This window comes from Lepisma saccharinum, chromosome 22, assembly GCF_977018435.1.
Source record: "Lepisma saccharinum chromosome 22, izLepSacc3.1, whole genome shotgun sequence".
NCBI classification, from domain to species: Eukaryota; Metazoa; Arthropoda; class Insecta; order Zygentoma; family Lepismatidae; genus Lepisma; species Lepisma saccharinum.
In genome coordinates this window covers 11,050,808-11,067,749 of record NC_139250.1, presented here as the reverse complement: position 1 = coordinate 11,067,749, position 16,942 = coordinate 11,050,808, and the positions used below count along the sequence as shown (strand labels likewise).

The 16,942-nt window shown below is 37.4% G+C and overlaps 1 protein-coding gene across 4 annotated transcripts in view; it reads right to left on the bottom strand.

Annotated features, from left to right (window-relative positions):
- axo (axotactin) overlaps positions 1-16,942 on the bottom strand; it is a 223,120-nt gene that overhangs the window by 82,609 nt on the left and 123,569 nt on the right. For all 4 annotated transcript variants that reach the window (XM_083143941.1, XM_083143944.1, XM_083143942.1 and 1 more), the window contains exons 15-21: positions 15,851-16,081; positions 14,587-14,759; positions 12,828-13,059; positions 9,592-9,786; positions 8,881-9,054; positions 6,844-7,066; positions 2,055-2,302 (exon numbers count right to left, since the gene is read on the bottom strand). In XM_083143941.1, the coding sequence (XP_083000067.1) occupies positions 2,055-2,302; positions 6,844-7,066; positions 8,881-9,054; positions 9,592-9,786; positions 12,828-13,059; positions 14,587-14,759; positions 15,851-16,081 (1,476 nt within the window). The remainder of the gene's footprint in view (positions 1-2,054; positions 2,303-6,843; positions 7,067-8,880; positions 9,055-9,591; positions 9,787-12,827; positions 13,060-14,586; positions 14,760-15,850; positions 16,082-16,942) is intronic.

Below are 16,942 nucleotides of genomic sequence, written 5' to 3'. Positions count from 1 at the left end.
CGAGAGACAAAGCTAATTCGTTTTCCTTTGAGTTTTTGCTATGTATTAAAGTTTAATTGCATCGTAGTGATAGCTTTTAGTGTAGTAAGTCTATAGTTTCCTAATCTCATTGCTAAATTGCGTCTGCCATTCATAACGAACTGGAATAATCTTCTACAGCCTAAGCATCTGCTAAATGCCTTGGCTAAACGCTGTGAAATAGCTTCCGAGGGAACAGCTCGCGTCCACATGTTCCAACAGTCCCAAGACGCACACAGCGACAGGACAAGAAAGCGAATGTTGCGAGCGTAGGGTTGAGAATATTGTATGATTGACTGGCTGAAGATAAAAGCTTATAGTTCATTGAACTTTACAGAAAAGACAGCAAACCAACACCTATCCTAACTGAATTAAAAATTAAAACGAAATTGTACACAAGGCAGTTTCAAACAAGTTACTACAACTCTGTAAAATGATTAACTGGATACTCTTCTAGTGGCAAATTATTGTTGTCCTTGTTTGTTCCCGAGAAGGGAGTTTGGAACAGTTCGGGTTTTGTCACAATTTCTACAAATCTAGCGGACGTCATGAAAAAACTCTGCCATCTTTACAAGAATGCTCAAAAAATGTCAACTTAATCTACAAATAGAGAGATGAAACAGGTTTCGACAAAACATTTTTTCTCTGATCACTCATAAATTAATTTTATTAATTTTTTCTTCGTTGCGCATCAGTAATTCTGTTTTAATGTTTTCTTTACATTATATCATATTTGCTTTAACATTGGTATTGTCATAATGTTAATGTGCTTCATGCATGTCACTTCTGACAATTTGTAACATATGTAACGTATGTTTATTTGGTTCATTTCAATAAGGGTTGAATTTTGATTGGTCTACTGTATTATATTACGACAGGTAAGGGACGGGAGGGGGCAAGTGCAGGCCACCTGTTCCCCTGCCTGATTTAGCACCGCACGCCACTGGTTGGCAGTGATTGTTTCAAATGTTTCTTAAAAAAACCTTTAACCTAATCCTTTTCTAACACTTAGTGACGTGGCATTATGATTAGTGCCTAGAGAAAATAACCTGTTGAAGGGGCAGTTGTGCCCTGAAACGTTGTTTTCTAAACTTCATACTCACTCACGTTAGTGCAATTTCATACTAATTTAGTATTGCTTATATAATGTATAAAGGATGCATTTGCTGTTTGGTTTGTCACACCATCTTTTTCAACACATCATCATTCACCCCCCCATCATAGCAAATAACCTATTGATTACTTACGTTTGTGAGTACGATTTGTTGATCAAAACAAATTGTTGAGGATACAGGTTAAAGGTTCGTTAGAGGTCAGGAAATGCCGCTGAGGCAGAAATCAAGTTCACCTTGGACTGGTGACGCATGGGTTTCATGAGGGGAAAACCAAGAAGGGGAAGTTTGCTTCCTTCTCTGTGTTGAGCATATGCTGCACATTCGCTTCTACCAAGCACTGGGCGGGAGGCTCCTAACAGTCGCTTCGGACGTTTCTTTTCTAAGGTTTTAGATTGTGATATGCGCGATTTTAGATTGTGATATGCTCGGTTTTAGATTGTGATATGCGCGGTTTTAGATTTGTGTGTGGACAGAATGACGGTTTTTATAGCTACAATGCAGGTTCTTCAGTAAGTGTTTGTACCATAACCTTTAACCTGTATCCTCAACTAATACTTTTTTAACGTGACACCATGTTTGGTGCCTAAGAATACGCATTAACCTGAAGAAGGAGGCAGTCTTGACCTCTGAAACGTTGTTTTGATCGACAAATTGTACTCACACACGTAAGTAATTGATCTTAGATCTTTTTAAAGTTCTTCATTATTGAGGCTAGGTGAGCCCCAGAGCTGCTTTATGCAGGGACAAGGCTGGAAAAATCCCCACCTTAGATCACCCATCCCAGGATCAAACCCAGGTCTCCCACGTGGCAGTCAGATGCCTACCGACTAGAGCACAGCGGCTCTACAGAGAACTGTTATTTTATACAAATATGTCAATTTAAACCATATTCGTGTCATGAATACATATCATGGTACTCACTTGTTCCACACGTATTACCAACATGAGCCCAAGGGTTCTCGCATTCACACTCAAATGTGTGCCACAATTCCTTGCACTTAGCTCCATTTTTGCAAGGATTGGGATCGCATGATGGTTTGCAGTCCATCAGTATCTCTGACAGGTGAACACTCATGTACGAGTAAATGTCTAGCACTTCGCCATTGACCACAAGGCCACGGAAACAGCCAATCAAACCCTCCACTATGTCTATCTTGGCTAGAAGCTCCCTGGAATAGAAAACACATTTAGCTCAACGAAGGAGAGGTGCATTAAGAAGAGTGCAGTATGTGAGAAATACAAAGAGTTATTTCGACTACATTCAGAACTACAACTCTCTTTCAGTTGAGTGACATAGACTGTGGACACTTATCTTATATGTTGAAGATAAAAAAACAGGCACATATCTAGAAATATATTTCAGGAGGAGTCAGAACACAAGTGTCTTACATACGAGGCATATTTTTTAAGTAAGTACTATTTTGATATGTACAAAAAACAAGTAAACTTTTTGTAACAATTTCATTGTTACATGAAAGACCACACTTTTATCTACTTTTCCACATAATTGCCACCAATATTAAGGCACTTATCATATCAAACAACAAGCTTTTGTATTCTGTCGTCATAGAAGTTTGCCGCCTGATTTGACAGCCACTGCAACGCGGCCGTTTTGAGGCTATCGTCGTCATCGTGGCGCTGACCTCCAAGATGCTTCTTCAGTTGCAGAAACACGTGGTAGTCACTGGTTCCTGGATCGGGGCTGTATGGAGGATGATCAAATTGTTCCCAGCCAAATGATGCGATGAGATCTTGAGTTTGATTGGCCGCATGAGGACGGGCATTGTCATGCAGCAAAATGATCCCTTTACTCAGCATGCCACGCCTTTTGTTTTGAATGGCATGGTGCAGTTTTTCAAAGTCTCACTATATGTTTCAGAATTTATTGTGTTACCACGAGGCAAAAAATCAACAAGCAACACCCCCTTCCTGTCCCAAAACACGGTCCACATGATTTTCCGGACTGAAATTGTCTGCTTAAACTTCACTTTCTTGGGCGATGTTGAATGCCGCCATTCCATGGATTGTTGTTTTGTTTTGGGTGTAACGTAGGCCACCCATGTTTCATCGCCTGTGACAATTTGGCTTAAGTACGCGTCACCTTCAGCTTCATAACGCACAAGAAAAGTCAAGGCGCTACCTAAACGTTTGCTTTTGTGCACCTCAGTTAACATTTTTGGTACCCATCGTGAGCACAATTTTCGATAGTTTAAGCGTTCGGTAACAATTTCGTAGATAACACTTCTTGAAACTTCAGGGAACTCCTCTGATAACAAAGAAATCGTGAAGTGTCTGTTCTCTTTCACTTTTTCATCGACTTTCTGCACCAGATCGACAGTGATCACTGAGGGTCGCCCACTCCGTTCCTCGTCACGAACATTCTTTCGGCCATCTTTGAAAGCTCTTACCCATTTGCGTACCATTCCATCACTCATAATGTTTTGTCCGTACACTTCACAAATCTGACGGTGAATTTCAACTGCTTTCACGCCTTTAGCACTATGAAAACGAATAACAGCACATATTTCACAGTCGGCGGGATTCTCAATCGGCGGAGGCATTTTAAATATGCAAAAGCAAATGTATACACTATCGATTGTTGCCGCAATGGCATCTGTGGCTTGCCAACAGATGTAGGTACACAGTGTGCATGCACGGGACACCGACCGCAGCACTGCAGCGGCGGAATTTCAAAACGGTACTTACTTTAAAAATACGCCTCATATAATAATAATAGAAATCAGTGACGTACTCTCTCATATTATCTGGTTTACCACCAGTAAACAATTTTTTTCAAATATAGAAATTACCAGAAAATTTGAAGTTGTTGGACTTCTATCTTTGTTTTACTTGCATGCCTGCATTGGTCTTTTATTTCTATTATCATTCATTCATTGTTTTCTGCCTAATTGGCAGGTTTTTCACTGCAATCTCCAGCTTTCCCTATTCTCTGCCTTACGCTTCGTAATAGCATACGACCCAGTTAATTTAATATCATCCATAAGCTGATATCTCTTTCTTCCACGGACGTTTCTTCCTTCAACCATTCCCTCCAAGGCATCTCTTAGCAGGCAGTTCCTTCTTAGACAGTGTCCTAACCAGTTTCTTTTCCTCTTCTTGATGGTCTCCAGTATAGATCTTTTTTCACCAACTCTTTTCAGTATGGCTTCGTTTCTTACCTTGTCCGTCCATTTTACACGCTCCATTTTTCGCCATGTCCACATTTCAAAAGCTTCGAGTCGTTTCTCTTCATTTCTTCTCAACGTCCAGGTTTCTGCACCATATAGTGCTACACTCCACACAAAACATTTCACTAATCTCTTCCTTAGACCTATGTCCATGGGTCCACAAAAAACATTTTTTCTTCTATTGAAAGCTTCTTTTGCTATTGCGATTCTCATTTTCACTTCTTGGTTGCAGCTCATGTCACTGCTTATAGTGCATCCGAGGTACTTGAAGCTATCCACTTGCTGGATTCTTTCACTGTTTGCTCTCACATTAATATTCCTTGGTTTCCGTCCTATAACAATTGCCTTTGTCTTCTTTACATTAATCTTCATCCCATACTGCTCACAGCTGCTGTTTAACTCTTCTAACATACTATTTATGGTTATTTCATCCTCAGCGAATAATGCCATGTCATCAGCAAATCTTATGCAGTTTATTCTTCTTCCTCCCAATTTGACACCTCCTGTGCCCTGGAAACAAGTTTTCACTATATCTTCTAAATATATATTAAACAAAGTAGGCGATAGGCAGCATCCTTGTCGTACTCCTCTTCCAATTTTATATCTAATTATTATATAATAAACAATAAATAAGAAATGTTGCAGCAAATCAGGTCAAATTTTCAGAATACATCACTGATATAAATGTTTATAATTAATACATTAATATAATTGATAATATATTCATAATAATAATTGTTCAAATTGGTAAATTAATAAGTATTAATTGTTACTATTACATGAATAGGTAAAGAGACAGTGTAAGAATAGATATATTCGTTACGTAGCTTTCACTTAATGAAGTTAAGATCATTAAAATTTGTATGAAAACAACTGTCCTGGCAAGGAAAATTACATGAAAAATCTAATATTTATGGAATAACAAAAGAGGATGTTATGTCCAGTTTATGAACAGTAAAGTTCCTGATTAATATTTTATGCACAATGTTACAAGTAGTATGAGGAAAAGAGCCATAAGGGTGGGTAAACAAAAATAAGTGAAGTAGGAGACAGTAAACACTTATCAAATACAGAAGATAAACATTGATATTTCGTGGTTATACTGCATGTAGAAGATCTTCAGTATCCTGTGCTTCTACTCTATGGTTAGCATGAGGTAAAGCAGTGAAATAGCAATGTTTATCCTTTGTGTTTGGTAAGTGTTTACTGTCTCCTACCTCACTTTTTTGGGTATATGTATTGTAAGTAGTATGGGGTGCGTACATCTTAGGTGCTGTCAATGCAAAGCAGTAAGATCAGGATATAGTCCATTCCTTTGTATAAATTCAGTGCAAATAAAAAACCCTTCATTATACAACAAATGCTATTCTTAGTTTTGCACTTTTAACCAATGTTTTGGATGCTGATTCTGCCTCCGTCTTCAGGGTGTTACTACTAAATCATAGTTCAGTCCCTGGACACATGTCTATATGGAAAGTGCTATACCGTGTTTGTTACAACTTGTCCCGCTTCCCACACTTGCTGATCGCTGGCTTTTCTAGCAGAAACCATGCAGCGTTGCTGCTGCCTACAGCGTGAACTCCGTGCTGGGGAAAGCCGAAGTCAGGCTGTGAATAAAATATGTGGAAGTGCACAAATATACACGATTCCCCTTCCTGAATGTTCCAGCTAAGATGACACTAAACACAAACAAATATCACCAGAATAAATTCCATCCTGGATACTTTAAAACACACACTAATGAGCACCACGCTTACAAAACAAGCTTCTTCAACAAGACACAAACAAAACACGTGAGTTAGACTGCAACGTGGCAACAGCGTCTACCTAAGCTCCTCTCTTCTGGCTTGCATTCGCTCCTCTCTGCCAAGCAGACAACTTTTTCCTCGTTTATCATTGGCACGGAAACTGTCGAGAGATCGCTAGTGCGGGAAACGGGACAGGTTCTAACAAACGTGGTATAGTAACGCAAAAACTAGAGTATATGAGGCCCAGTAACCGATGCAAAAAAAAAAAAAACCACTACCGGACTAGCAAAGCACCTCAAGTTTAACAAACACACGATCCAAAAAGTTTCAGTTAGGCATACAGCGCATACACTGATTGACACCAAAATTAAAGACACGCACACAATTATGCACTTTCCGCACAATCTGAATATTGACAGCGGTCAGGCACATCATGTTTGGCTCCCGCTATTGCAAGAACTTAAACCTATCACATGGAGCACACGAACTGGCTACACCAGCACTCCTAGCGGTAAGCGAGGAAACAACAGGAACTAGAAGTCAACCCAACAGTGAAGCAACGAGTTCCCAAGTGGATGGTGGCAGAGGCCACCGAAATTACATTTACAAGTAAGTTTCGCGGAAATAATTTAGTAACTCACTTATGTCTTCTTATAACACAGATAACTGAACATTGTATCAGCTTAGGGATACTGGAAATTTTTATCAGTAAATTAAAAATATAAACAAAAGCTTCGTACTGGTCCACTCCTAATAAAAATTTACTCTACTTACTCAGGGGCCCCTCCAATGAACATGCTGCCCTCAAACGGACCAAACTGCTCGTCTGGTTCTAGGTCTATCATCTGGTGCTCTGTGTTGATCATGAACCGCACGTGGTATTCGTTGTAGTCGATCCATATCTGCTGCCACTCTCCATTGTTCAACTGACGATGAGAACGAATTTCCAACTCTCTTGTTTTTCCACTTATTGTGAAGTTCAATGTCAGTGTGTGATCTGGAAATAGAAATATAATACATATGATGAATAGGTTAAATTCAATGTATTACTACATACACTACATTTCCAAACAATAAATATTTAACACAAATATTTCTTATCAGGATTACATATTACAAATACTTTATGACAAGGACAAACTGGAATACATACCTGAACATTTGTAACATTGTAACTTGAGTAGGGTTTGAACCTTGAAGCTGGTATTCTGTGACAACATTATTTTCTAATTTTGAAATATATTATTTTCCACTGTTGTAAAGACTGAAGTTATAAAATCATAACATACCAGATGTAAAAACAAAAAAAAAACACTAGTAAAACGCTGTGAACTTTATACTACGGCTGAGTGGATACCACTTGGAACCAATATCACCAATTCCCACCCAAATACTTGAAAATTGTAACAATTTAAAGTGGTTGGGGAAAAATATAAATTTTTAATATGAAGTTTCCATCAGAACTATCGTAGCAATATATCATAGTCTTGCTTAAAATATTCATAATCTCACATGAGGAAATCATTTAATCACAAAATATATTTCTCTCCACAATGTTATTGCAAAAATTATGTAAATTATGCATTTTGCATAATTTCCAGGATATATTAGACTTTACAAAAATGTCAAGCACTTGGATACTTGGACCCTAGAAAAGCAATTCGTGTGCATGAGTGATTAAATTCAAGCTGATACTATCGGATATCGATACCACCGTTACTGGCTGATACCCATATGTTGGTATCAGTATTGGTTCAGTCCTACTTTACAAACACATATAGACAAAAAGAAGGTTAAAAAATTAACGTTAAAAACTGTACATATGTATGTGAGTATGTTGTTCCTATTTTCCTTTCTTTAGAACTACGTTTCGGAAACTAACTATCCCCTTCTTCAGGTTCGTATGAAAAACCTAGATACTTAACATAGTACCACGTCGAAATGTAATAAAAGGATTGTGGACAAGGGTATGGATACATTTAAGATATTATATCCCCACCCCAGACGTATATAAAAAGCTCGTCGTTCACTAAAAACATGCACAATTAACCTATTCTCACGTTAAAAACACAGTTGAGCAGGAAAGGCCTTACCTGCAAGTTGTATATAGTGATACACACAGGTTTTTTTTAGTTTTTAACATGAGAATAGGTTATTTGTGCAAGTTTTTAGTGAACGACGAGCTTTTTATATATATACATCTGGGGCGGGGATATAATATCTTAAATGTATCCATACCAACCCTTGTCCACAATCCTTTTATTACATTTCGATGTGGTACTATGTTAAGTACCTAGGTTTTTCATACGAACCTGAAGAAGGGGATAGTTAGTCTCCGAAACATAGTTCTAAAGAAAGGAAAATAGGAACAACATACTCGCATACATAAGTGCAGTTTTTAACGTTAATTTTTTAACGTTCTTTATATATTCTGGAATTGTGAGTAATACACACCAAACCTACAAAATGCTATATAGCCAAAGCAAAATAATTCAATTCAAGAGCAAAACTGATTCATATACTCATTTTTTTATCTCTTTTTGAGAGGAATTTTCCCTTTTTAGATTCAGAATGTGATGAAATTCCACAAAAAACTACAGAAGTTAAATATTATGACAAATTAACATTATTTTGTTATTTCAAATGCATGAAAAATTTACTTATGTAGCATATTTACACACTTCATTACAAAAATTAATACTTTTCAGTGATTTCGAATTTGTAGAAAGAAGGTCCCAACATATTTGACATTGACTGCAAGTTACTTATGAAAATTTTATGAAGATGTGTATTAAAAAGACGTTAACTTACCACTTGTGAGAGCTACGACAAAAAATGGATGGTTGGGCCGGATGGGTGGCTGATACAGAAGTATGGCTTTTGTTGCAGTTGTTCGAAAACTGAATGCTATATCACCAGTTCTCCAACCAGGAACTTCAATATATGAGCGATTTGAAATAAATGTTACTACGTATTTTTGAGTATCTGCAAGAGAAAAAAATAAAGAATTAAATTACATTTGGAGATAAAAGTAAACACTGTCAGTGAAAACAGGCAAAGTTATATTTATAATAACAATGTTATGTTTCTTTATTAAATCTGCGAGTCCATTTTTGCTTTACAAATTTTCACTGCAGAAATATTTAATTTTCCATGATTTTACATAACTCACAGGATAATTCAGAATTCAGAAAGTGTTGCGTCAGTAAATAAACTCTAAATTTCATGTTTTAAGAGTTTGTTTCACATTTTACAGTTCATTTTGCATCATTTTGTGACAAAACATGGTAGGAAAATTTTCAAACGCATGACAATTGAGCATTACATGTTATTTCACATTTTCAGCTTCCGTCAAAAACAAAATGTGCCTGTCTCTAATTACAACTCATATTATAAATATGGTGTTGATTTGTCTATGACAAAACCGTCATGTTCACATGTTATTTCCATAAAAACATAGCCAATATGGACCAAAAAACTAAAACAAGAGAGAGGATACATTAAAAATGCATTGACACTTACTTGCTTCTACACATTCCAGTGGACTCAGCGTTATCCTTCCGAGAGCATCATGATCGAGCCCTTCCTCCTGAATGAAGTACATCTGTGTAATGCCCAAGCTGTCCGATGTCCTATAGTAGCCTTCGTCTGACAACCACTTATCAGCAGCGGAATCACAGTTACAAACCTTCTTGGTGTCAGCACATGTCCTGTTAACTGAAAAGAAATATTCTTATTCACTTTGTTACACACAATTTCCATTTAATATTACACATAAATTAGGGACAAATTAATTGATACTGTATATAAAAAAAAGTGCTCCCCTGTGCTTAGCACCATGCCATGAAGGCATATAGGGGGTGTGGGGGTAACGCCCCATACTTTCTTCATCCCGTCGTGAGTGGGGGTGATGTGATCAGCATCACACCTCTGACCACCTTTACCCCCCAGGGTTTCCCCCAGGTACCAATGTGGGCACTGGGGCCACTTCCGATGTTAGAAAAGTTCCTGGATTTGAACCAGCTGGGGATCGAACCCGGGACCTTTAGCGTGGTAGTCAGATGCATTACCGACTGAGCCACCGTGGCTACTGTAATGGTATCAGCGAATATAGTATACTAGCGTATTAGTTTGTTGATCAAAGACCTGATAATTTTACCAATCCAATATTTCCATAACTTGCAAAATTATGCCATTTTGTTATTATGGTTCTGTAATGTAAGGCTCTACATACAGTAAAACCTCGTTAATCCAGACTAATCGGGGAGATAAGTTGACCGGTTTAATGAAAGTCCAGATTAACTGAAATAACCTAAAAGAACAGTAGAAAGTCCATTAAAACTCCATTTATAGCAACAAAACATGTTTATTATGGTGTACATAAAGGGCATAGGCTTGCTTGCTTGCTTGCTTTATCGTGGCTCACACTGCCTATCCTTTGCGGTTTCTAGCCATCGGGACCGCTTGATTTGATCCGACTTCTTCTTGTCTCCTGTCGTTGTTCCTTATGGCACCTGCACAATACACTTTCACTTTCACTCGTGATTTTCACTATGGGAGGGTATCCTGTTAGGTATGTTACACTGTGATCTTCCTTATTGTTTTTGTTTACATTGAGATGTTGTGTTTTCGTGCGAAGCTATATAGCGTCCACATGATGGGAGCTCGAGGCTGACTTATCAGGGTTGGGATTGACGCCGGAAATGGAACAGCTAGTCGAAGTAGGGTTTGATACAACTGTTCCCGATGGGCTTGTCGTAAGGGGCATTGGAAAAACAGATGAGTTATTGTTTGGCTGGGTTCTCCGCATTGACAGGAAGTTATAGGTACCGCATTTATCCTTGCCAAATGCATAGGCCTTTTCCTTTGGAAGTTCTCCCATGGACGTTGGATCTACATATTCTTAGCCGTTATGGAGCAATATGACGAATGTGATTGTTGACTTCTAGCTACATTTAAAACATTGTATTGTGCTTTTTTTTTGCCTGTCTGGCTTATCGGGGTCTGGATTAATGAGGTTTTACTGTAATGTAGTTTTATTCCTCTATGACAAAACAGTCACCTAGAGAATAGAGACTACATGAGAAAGAAAAGAAAAGGGAAAGATAGCTTTGTAGAAATGGAAGAAAAGAAAGAATAGAAGAAAAATAAAGAATGAGAGGTGGAGAAAAAAGAATTAGAGATGATAAAGAGAAAGAAAAATATACAAAGGAAGTAGGAAAAAGAAAGAAAGAAAGAAAGGACAGGGAGATTGAAAGATAAAGAATTCCCTGACCACGGAAGTGCACATCCAAGCAAAAGTCTTTGGTGAGCTACTATGAGGAAGACAGGGATTGGCTTTATAGCTTAGTGGTAGAGAACTGTCACAGAATGCTAAAACTCCATGTTTGATCACTGAATAAGGCACAGCCTTCACATAACATTTCAGCAAGTTATCACTGGTTATCACTAGAACCACTGGATTCTATTGGCCAACCCTTGTTGGTTTTGCAAAAACTAATGCATCATTTACTATGGCAAGCATATGCAGGATTTGTGGGCTGTAATTGTAAAGGTGGATTTTACAGAGCTCCATTCTCGACGGGGTGGGATACAGAATAAAATATTTTGTAATTACTATTTTGTATTTATTTGTAAAAATGGTTCAAAGTTAAAAATAGTAAACAGGGGTTATTTTAAGATGGGGTTGTATTTACCACTTTGTTCTTTATTGCTTCGATTTGAAAATTTTAGATTTTCTGAAAGTTTCAGGGAGGGGTGGGTGTAGCCTCATCAGCTCCCCCTGCGTATGCAGTGCTAATGACTAATGTGTAATCTCAGGAAGGTGGTTCCTGTTCATTTTATCTGACACAATTAGAACAGGATACATATTAAATCATTACTGCACTGTCTCCCTTCTACCACATGCACAAGCAATGGACAAAAATAATATCAGGTGATTCCCTCGCTAGAGGCCCCAAACTTTTGTCTACAAAACTGCCATTTACTTAAAAGTTTGTCTTGAAATGTTGTATGCACATACCTTGAACAATGTAAAACTGGATCTAATCCCTCGCAATAGGTTTGGACTCTTCCAGTGACCTTCATTTGTTTCTTTTCACAACAATGCATCTCGGTAGTGTACACAATCAAAGAGTGTGTGTTCCTCGTCCATAAATACTGGTTTATTTAAAGCATGTCAAAGGGCATTTCAGACTGAATTTCATGTGAGACGTGTACCTTCAAAGTGTTGTATCCAGAAATTGGTAAGAAAGTTAGAGACAACGCAAAGAAGTCTTGTCACACAGCATTCAAGAGGCCGGAAAACATCTGAAGAGGCAAAACAGGATGTAAAGGAGCGATTACTGGCATCACCATCAAAATCATTGCGAAGATTTTCCAAACTCCCATATTCCACGTGGCAAAAAGCTGCAAAAAAATCAAAACTACACGCTTACTGTGTGTCATGTGTTCAAGAATTGCCATTGAAGCCATTACCGATGCCACTTTAAGAAAAGTATTCCAGAATTTTGAGAGACGTGTACAAGAGTGCTTGCATGTAGAAGGGGACCATTTTCAGCATCAGATAGCAGATCCTGTTTTACATTGTTAAAGGTATGTGCATACAAATTTTCCATACAAACTTTAAGTAAATGGCAGTTTTATAGACAAACGTTTGGGCCCTCTGGCGAGGGAATCACCCTGTATATAACTGATTCATCAAGGATGCAAGAAAAAGTACATAAAAAACTTGCAAAGAAAAAATCCCTCATCTTTACCTGCACATGGACATCGGCCCTTTCCAAAACTTCCAATGAAGTTGATACTTTCGCCTGAAGAAGACAAGAACCATGTTTTGCTATGGAGTTCAAGTGGAGCCTTATTGCACTCATACTTTATATGCTGTTGGCAGTAGAGAGAGTGACTTATTAGTTCCTGGAGCATCTCTGGAGTAAATTCTCTGTACCTAATGTCAAAGTAGAAGCTACTGAAATCATTCTTTCGAACATCCTGCAAAGACAAAAGCATGAATCATTATTGACGATGTGCTAGTATTAAATATGAAATTAAAGTATTAGCCAGTCTTCGTTGCAAAATCAGAAGCCTCAAATTCAAACCCTGATCACAGTTTCACCAGTTCATCATACATCATCACTGTCTTGATTAACGCAAGAGGTAGAAAAGTGACATAAAACAACCAAAAGCACCCATGGCGGAGTGGTTAGCACATCGTGCTACGATGCCAGGGGTTCGAATCCTGGCCTGGATGTTTGTGAGTGTCCATTCATCAATTTCATCATATCATCACTCATCATCATCTTTGCAAATTAACCAAAAGTGGCACAAAAGCGAAGTAAAACATAGCAAATCAATCAACCAATCAAAGCAACCAAAATAAAAACCAAATAACAAAAATAGAACTAAAAGTGTTAATGTTCGATTTACCAATAGTGTAGTGATCAAAAATAAAATTCCAAACATTTGTTAGCATATGCAGATGATGTAGACTTACTAGAGGATGGTATAAATACAATCAAGAATAATGCTAACATATTTTTAAAAACTGCTAAAGAGATAGGTTTGGAAGTTAGAAAAGAGAAAACTAAATATATGCTTACAGGCCAAAACCAAGTGTTAGGTAATAATCAAAATTTAATTACTGATAAGTACTTGCTTGAATGAGTTTCGATTTAAGTACTTACAAGTAATACTAACAAATAAAAATGATATTAAAGAGGAAAAAAATCAGACTTAATTCTGGAAATGCATGCATGTTACTTTTCTCTTCATAAACTTTTATCTTCACCCATAATATCTAAGAAACTAAAAGTTAAAATATACAAAACAGTAGTTTTACCTGTAGTATTATATGGATGTGAAACTTGGTCCCTTACATTAATAGAGGAACATAAATTAAGAGTATTTGAAAATAAAATCCTTAGAAAAATATTTGTACCTAAAAGGGATGAGGAGACAGTTGAGTGGAGAAGATTACATAATTTAGAACTGCATTATTTGCATTCATGTCAAGATATTATTAGAATAATTAAATCAAGAAGACTTAGGTGGGCAGGCCATGTGGCACAAATGGGAGAGGAAAGAAGAGTTTACAGGATTCTTGTTGGAGAACCTGTTGAAGAGACCTGTAGGAAGGCCAAGAGGAAGATTGAGGGACAATGTTGAGATGGACCTAAAAGCAATCGGTAAGGATGGAAAGGATTGGATTGATCTTGCCCAGGGCAGGGACAGAAACAAAGTGACACCTACATACCACTTGACTGGGAAGATTGTGCTCTACGATAGACAGATGGACTTGTTTTGCTGAAGCCATAAACCTTCGGGTTTAAGAATGCTAGAGAGTTAGTTAATTGTAATAAACTTAGATCCATTCCAACACATTAAAACTGAATTGTGCTATAGTATATGTCAATTAAATAATATGTGTAAGCAGAGTTATATATTTTAAATCTGAAGTATTGTTTATATTAACAATAAGAATTATAAAGATTATTTGGAAACAAAGTGACACCTACATACCACTTGACTGGGAAGATTGTGCTCTACGATAGTCTTTGTGGCTCCCTCTGGTGAAAACTCGCATCTCACACTGGCCGGTGGAAATGGTCCATTCCCATCTATGTCAATAAGATACACATCACCCTTGTTGTGTCCAAGTAGAGCTAGTTCCTCACAAGTTTTCCTATGTAGTGCTGAAATTATGAAAGTAAAATAGTTACAAACAGGAAGATATTTAGACCTATGATCAGTAGGCCCAATATCAATAACCGATATTCTCTCAAACCAATTTTAAATAGTAAATGTTACAGGAAGAGTTCATTCATCCTGTTAATGTATGATATCAGGTGACTGCAACATATTTTGACTTAGAAAATAATACTAATAACCCATGGCTAGAGGCACATATTTTTGGTAAATAAAAAAGCAAAATTTCGGTACAACAACAGTCAATTTCGGGTTCAAAAGCGGTAAATAATAATAAAATTTTGTTGTTATAGTGGTGAAAAGTTGGATCAAAAGGGGCATATAAAATGACATTTTAGTTTTAAAATTGTGAATATAATCCTAAATTTAACTTAAAAACTACAATTAGTACACAAAATAAACATATACCTTCTAATAGCACATTTATGTAGTTACCAGGGTGTTAAGTTTATTCCTGTGTAAAGGAGTACATTTTTGTCTCAAATATTTACAGTAAAACTAACCAATTTTCCGTGAATTGCATAACTCACAGGATAATTCAAACTTCAGAAAGCATCAAACTTCGTGTTTAAGAGTTTATTTCACATTTTGCAGTTCATTTCGCATCATTTCGTGACAAAACAGGGTAGGAAAATGTACCTCACACCTTTCAGAAACATGAAAAATTAAGTCAAAAACGTTATATGCATGCATCTACCCATGGCATAACAGCCTGTGCAGGCCAGTGCCTACCTACTGACTGCTGGCCTCACTCACACCAGACACAGATCATCCAATCAGTTACGAGGTGACGAGTGGTCAGCACGACGAACCTGCAGTCATCGTTGAAGGTTTCCTATGACTGGATTACGCTACTCATTCATAGCTTCCAAATTTCCTCATGATAGTGGATGGCCACCGATTGTACACACAAGCCAAAATCTCAGGAGACTCAAACCAGCACGTCCCATAGCCAGAGCGCAAAGCTTGCACCTGCACAGCCATTGTGGGGGACTTTTGATATAGAATCATGAACAAAACTCATACCTTTGTGGTGAATTAACAGTTTCTTTTAATATTGTTACACAAAATTACTTACCAAAATGGCAATTTTTCCCAGTATACCCTGTCTCGGAGCAGTCACAAACAACTTCTCGATTGCGAACGGAGCACTTTCCACCATGCTTGCAGGTATTTGGTCGTAGACATGGATCAACAAGTTGACAGTTATCAAGAGCTATTTCTCCGACTGCCCTGTCAGTCTTCACAACTGAGCGAGCTTCTATCAGATGTCCATTGACAATAATATCTCTCAGACATCCAACCAGACCTTTGAAAGAAAGAAGGAAAAAAATTATTTGAAATTTGTTTTCCATTTTATTCTTTGCAGTCTTAGTTTAATTCTACATATAGATTATTATGCAAACTAAACTTCATGATGCAACAACCCTCTAAGGGCCAGGGCATTCCAGAATATCTTTCTCGTTTAGTGACATGTAGTCAGTGCATCGAAACCTATCGCCACTGTTATCTGGCTTTCGAGAGCAATATTGTTATGCAAGGTGGCAATAGACTTCCAGAGAATTTTTCCAGGGAGGAAGAAGCAAGGTATTTTTTCCAGTGGGGGGGGGGGGGGGGCAAGGCACATTTTCCCCCATACTGATGTGGTTTCCTAAATAAAAAAAAAAGCCTTGCTTCAATTTGAAGTTATCATGTTCATGCAATAATTAACACATATTATTGTAGCTGAGATGAAATTATATGTGTCGAATATATAATTTCTGGTTGACTTTCATTTTCCAGGGAGGGCAAGCTCCCCCCCCTTTTGTCCCTTCTTCTGGACATCCATGAAGGTGGACCAAAAAAGATAACAAAAAGTATTAAGTTTTCAGTATCATGATATACAGAATACTAAAATTAATATTCTACTGACCCAATATACAAATTGAAAATGTTCCTTGAAGGAACTAGGAGTGCACATATTCCATTCTCTGCTTGAAGTAGCTGCTATGCTGTTTCAGCCTTCTTCAACAATTGTTACAGCTGTGTATGTTTATTAATTCGTTTTAATGAAATAATTATGTTTACTATGTTAGGTAAGGTGTTAGTTATTATTACTTTATGGTTTGCATTATCTATGGCAGAAGTGGGATGAGAAGTCTACCAACTTCACTTACTGATGAAACTTTAA